We start from the raw sequence: 5,683 nt of genomic DNA, 5'->3' as shown, positions 1-5,683 counted from the left end.
AACAACACTCAAGACATAATTCCTGACATCATTAACAACATTAACAACATCACCAACATCATCAACAATCTCATCCACTTTCAATATCAATCTCAGCCAAGAATGAGTGCACTAGACACCCACCAGTACAAAGCATGAGATTAAATTAAATTAGGGTTCACAGCTCACAAGGGTACATGGTCATTAGTAGAAGATGGCCCTTCAATCTCTTCTTGAAAGAGGCTCTGTACTCTATTTCAGCAAGGTAGTTTGGCAATGAGTTCCATTCCTTTATAGCTCTATAAGACACAGAAGATTTCAAAAGATTTGTTCTAGGTTTAGGTGCCAGTAGATGGCCTGATGTAGCTTGTCTAGTCTTATGGTCATGCTCATCTCTTGTGTAAACTATTTGATCATAAAAATACAGTACCATACTAGTAGGCTAATCAGCCCTGCTAGCATATGCCTGCAGTAATGACATATTCTATGGTTTACACTGACTGCTAAGATACATGATATAGTGTCATCAATTAAAACGTTGACGCATTGTGTCACAATAATAAACAAACAAAATAAACCTTAATCTGAGTAAGAAATGTGGATGGATATCAGCAATTACCTTGTGTGAATCTTGTTTTTCACTCTGACCCTGTTGCTGCTTGTTAGAGATTTAAAGGGATATCTGATCCGCTTTTCAAATCTCCGCGCGTCCCTATCAAGCTGGTTAATACAGGAAGGAATCCAGAGCTACCAAATAACCGTTACTTTAATGATAATATGACAATACAATACAATCAATACAGTACAAATTCAACAGTTAATCCCTGGGATCCCGAATTTACCTGCACGTGAGCCAGCCAGAGGAAAGAGGCTGAACACCGCGTGTGTTTCTGTGTTTCTACTCTTTGACAATGGGAGGAGTTATCAGATCCTCCCATTCGGACATCATTGATTGGCAGCCCCAAATATCACCAACACCTTACGGGCCCTCCACACTACAAGCGTTTCAGGCGTAAAATTACGCCTCTAGCGCGTCTGCCCATTCACTTTGAATGGGGTGACGTCACGTCCGCTCACGTTTTCGCCGAACTGCATCACGGGAAGGCAAGCGTAACTTTGAGAGCGTCTCGCGCGTAAAAAGTTGAACAATGTTGAACTTTTTACGCACGAAACGCTCTCTCGGTTCCTGACAAGTGAGCGTAAGCCAATCAAATCCCGTTTCAGAAAATCTGACAGCTCAAGCCGTAGCCAATCAAAAACCGCGCATACGCTGGGAGAGATATCCTGAGATATCCCGCCGTTCATGTCTATATTTGAAATAAAATGGACGAGGTTATAATCGTAGCGGTAGCGAATCACCCTGTATTATTTGATGTGACCCTGTTCACCTACCGGGATAGAAACCAGAGGAACCAGGCATGGAAGGAGGTGGCAGAGACAGTGGGGGAAACTGGTAGGTTTTCGCCTGTTTGGGGATTTTATATCCAGTTTACTTCATGTTAACATAGCTAATGAAACATAGCCGGTATATTTAGCATAAAATAGCGCCATAGACATTAATCACATACATGTTAATCATCCGCTGCCACATCATAGACTATATTGCATTACATTAATGCACACAGTCATACTCCTTTCACATTTCTTAGTTATATATATATATGCAAAAATTCATTCCTAGCATTCTATTTCCATGTAAATTACTGCTTTATTTAATTTTTATCTTTTTGCAATTTAACTGTACAATACATGTTGTGTTTTATATTAGATTTCTTGTTTTGTATATATGCACCATGACATCAAGTCAAATTCCTAGTATGTGCAAAGCTACCTGGCAATAAACCTGTTTTTGATTCTGATAAAGTGTGACATGTAAAACCTTGTATGCAATTGAAAGGGATTTGGTTTTCATTAATGGAGCAATCATTTTCTGAAATTCAAGAAATTAACTGTATTCTTTCATTTTCATTTTATTAGACGAAGTGTGCAAAAAGCGTTGGAAGTCCCTCAGGGACCGATACCGCAGGGAGAGGATCCTGGAGAAGGAAGGGAAAAGTAGCGGGGCAGGGGCTTCCGGGGGATCTAAACCCTGGCGTCTCGTGGCAGTAATGAGCTTTTTAAAGCCCTTCATGCTGGACCGTGAGACGTCCAGCAATTTCCCCCGGCAACCCCTGCCTCCACCCACCGGAGCAGAAGAAGAGGAAGACTCTATGGGTGACAGCCTGGATGACAGTCTGGAAAGCCAGCCAGAGCCAGGTAGCAGTCAGCCGGCCAGTCAGCCGGCCAGTGTGCCGGCCAGTGTGCCGGCCAGTGTGCCAGACGGTGTGCCAGACGGTGTGCCGGCCAGTGTGCCAGCATTCTGGGGGAAGAAGAGCAGGGGAAGGGAGATGTCCCCTTTTGAGGAGAACCTGCTGTCGGCCGTAGGCCCGATGCTGGCCATGCCACCACCACCACCACCCCCACCACCAGTGGTGGAGGTGGAAGACGAGGACCTCCTTTTTTTAAGGAGTCTCTGGCCTGCAATGCAAAAGCTGAGCAGGACGAGCAGCATGAGACTGAAAATGAAGCTACAAGAGGCGGTCCTGGAGGCCACAGAAATGGACATTAATAATTAATTAATTAATTAGATACTGATACTGATACTGATCCACATTACATCTTTTTACACTCATCACTCATCACACACAACATCACATAAATAAAAGTTATTTAAAAGTATGTTATGGCTATACTGTGTCTTGACTTGTTCATGTGGTTTGTCAGTTACAACATACCAGGAGCTTCTTGTATGTCGATATATAATGTGCTGTCTTCTGTAATTATTCAGGTGAAACCCTGATGAAAATTATGAGTGGTTTATCACTAAAAACAGGGCTGAAGGAAAAAGGTTGTTAGTTATATCATGATATCAATTCAAGAAACATGTTTATTAGGAATGGTTGATTTTAAAATGGCTCATTTGGAATATTTGCTTTTTAAAGAAAATGGGTAGCTCTTAAAAGAGCTTTTTGGTTTGGAGACAAATATGGGCCTACACCACATTTGCCTGCCATCGCACTGCCCCCTCCTCGTTGAAGTAGGAGCAGAAGGTCTCCCGCTGTTGGATGGATCGCCGTGTGGCATTGTTGGAGCCCATCCTCGGTGCATCACACAGGGTTGGAGTAACTTAATCCGTGGACCTTGCGATAGGTGTGCGTGATGGCATATCAATGGTCTTCCTGCGGAGGAAGTTATGTAACACACAGGCAGCCTTCACACACAACTCCGTCACCTCGGGGCTGGTGGTGATGACACGCCTGAGCATTCTCCACTGGGTTGAGAGGATGCCAAACGCACATTCAACCACCAACCTGGCACGGCTGAGGCGGTAGTTAAATAACTTCCTTTCACGGGTGACGTCCAGGGAATGGACGCAGAAGGTTGTCCAGCAGCGGAAATGCCTCATCTCCAACGAAGACATGGGGGAGAGGGCCCCGCCGCTCTGATCCTGCGATGACGGTGTCAGGTGGTAGCTGCAGACTGCCGTCTCGGAGGCTCTCTCCAAATGCAGAATTCCGCAGGCTCCCACTGTCGCTGCTCCTCCCAAAGCCTCCAACATCCACTACCCTGAACAGGTACTCAGCATCCACCACAGCCAGCAGTACCAAGGAGTGGGTGGACTTATAATTAAAGTAGAGGGAACCTGCATTTGCTGGAGCCTGGATAACGACGTGCTTCCCATCTATGGCACCAACACAGTTGGGAAACTCCCAGCGCTCCTGGAACCCAGCAGCGATGGCTCTCCAATCCTCCAGCTGTGGTACCGGCATGCACTCCTCGACCAGGGCGGTCCAGATGGCCCCCGCAACCTCCTTGACAATGACTGCCACTGTAGAACGCCCGACCCGATAGCTGAAGGCTATCGTCGCGTACGAGTCACCAGTTGCCAGGTACCTGAGAAAAAAAGATATATACATGATTACAAAATATATTTATTCAGACCCCACACACACACAGACCACAGATCCCCCCCTCCACACATTGAACACAGACACACACATTGAACACAGACACAGATTGAACACACATTGAACACAGACACACACACATTGAACAGACACACACATTGAACACAGACACACACACATTGAACAGACACACACATTGAACACAGACACACAGACACACACATTGAACACAGACACACACACATTGAACAGACACACACATTGAACACAGACACACACATTGAACACAGACACACAGACACACACATTGAACACAGACAGACACACAGATCCCCACACACACATTGATCACAGACACAGACACACACGCCATGTACACAGGGGAGCAATACTGTGTTTACCTAGATATCTTAATTAATGTTGAACTAAATCTGAACTAAATCACAGACTTCAGTCATCATTCGTGCATTCTCTCTCCTTCTATACAGAGTCAGATTAAAGAAGTAGAAATACACAAAACGTACCGTAGGCAGATGGCGAGTCGCTCGGCGGGGCCGATTGACATACGCAGATGGGTGTCCACCTTTGTAATCAGTGGGCCCACCTTTCCGAGCAACTCGTCGAACACCTCCTTGCTCATCCTGAAGTACCTCTGAAAAAGGCGGTCATCGAGACGGAGCTCCTGGACGAGAAGGTGGTATTCCCCCCTTTGTAGACGCTTTCGGAGTATCGGGTGTACCCAGAAGCGACGCACACTACACGGCCTCATGCGAGACAATGTATACACTAAATGCAACCTTGCACACACACGAGTTACCCTGCTTACCCTTGCTACAACACCGGCATCCATTTTAGCAATAGTGGAGAAGAACCGGGGTTTTCACTTTGTATGTCCGGGGCGGGAGATTCACATGGAGATTCTGATTGGTTGTTGGTCGCGGGGATCGAAGAAACGCCCCAAGCGTAAATCTTGGGGCGTTGGAAGCGAATTTTACGCTTGTAGTGTGGCCGGCCCGTTAGACCTTAGGCTTCCCCAATCACTGTAGCTAGATCTAAATTGAATGCAACTCAAGACATGCTCTCACCTTCCCCCCATCTTCCTTTGTCCTCAAAAACACATGTCAAAAGGCCCCAAATCCAGCTCACAGTTTTACCCAAATTATTCTCATTTTAAGCTTATCCATAGTTTGCTAACATGAATAAATACAAATATAACTCTACAAATCCCCCTTTTTATCTCCTTCTCCAGAGATAAACTTAGACAAGTCCGTCCCCCAAACATTGTATAAATCCATCCGAAGCTGGTATTTAGAGTACTTGAAACCTTCATGGAAACAGAACACCACTTTCCATGGCAGTGAAGGAACCATGAGGGGGTAGCTGAGTGCTAGAATCATCATCAGCCCCCCCCCCCTCGGAGGAATAGCCCACAAGGACAGCTAATAGGGAGGGGGAGATGCGGCTTTCCCTTCATGGGTAGAACTGATCAGAGAGAAGTAGACTCCTCTGCTGCCTCGACAAGTCCCCTGTGCCGTCCTGGCTTGCCGTGTCATTGTCCCCCCGATCCGCTGACAGCAGCTTCTGGGCTGCCTGCTAGAGAGATGTCTTCCTCCTCCTCGTCCTCCGGCCCGCTGATGGCGGCTTCCGGGTCGATGCTGTAGAGATGTCTCCAGGGTCCTGCTCCTCCAGTCCGCTGCTTCCGAGTAGTCCACGTCTGCCAGGGCCACGTCCGTCCTGATGTCGTCCCCTGGTCCTAG

At 46.5% G+C, this 5,683-nt stretch overlaps 2 protein-coding genes across 2 annotated transcripts; one reads left to right on the top strand and one right to left on the bottom strand.

The window, feature by feature from the left end:
- The first annotated feature begins 985 nt into the window (after positions 1–985).
- LOC117540087 (transcription factor Adf-1-like) lies at positions 986–3,069 on the top strand. The gene is made up of 2 exons (XM_034206538.1): positions 986–1,432; positions 1,957–3,069. The coding sequence occupies exons 1-2, from the start codon at positions 1,303–1,305 to the stop codon at positions 2,592–2,594; spliced, it is 768 nt and encodes a 255-aa protein (XP_034062429.1). The 5' UTR covers positions 986–1,302; the 3' UTR covers positions 2,595–3,069.
- A 296-nt stretch (positions 3,070–3,365) lies between these two features.
- Positions 3,366–4,800, bottom strand: LOC117540155 (protein ANTAGONIST OF LIKE HETEROCHROMATIN PROTEIN 1-like). Its single transcript, XM_034206685.1, has 2 exons — positions 4,451–4,800; positions 3,366–3,912 (listed from the first exon to the last, which is right to left on the bottom strand). The coding sequence occupies exons 1-2, from the start codon at positions 4,774–4,776 to the stop codon at positions 3,366–3,368; spliced, it is 873 nt and encodes a 290-aa protein (XP_034062576.1). The 5' UTR covers positions 4,777–4,800.
- Between the last annotated feature and the right edge of the window lie 883 nt (positions 4,801–5,683).

This window comes from Gymnodraco acuticeps, unplaced genomic scaffold (assembly GCF_902827175.1).
Source record: "Gymnodraco acuticeps unplaced genomic scaffold, fGymAcu1.1, whole genome shotgun sequence".
Lineage (NCBI taxonomy): Eukaryota > Metazoa > Chordata > Actinopteri > Perciformes > Bathydraconidae > Gymnodraco > Gymnodraco acuticeps.
The sequence above is the reverse complement of the archived record's forward strand: the minus strand, read 5'-3'. Positions and strand labels throughout refer to the sequence as shown.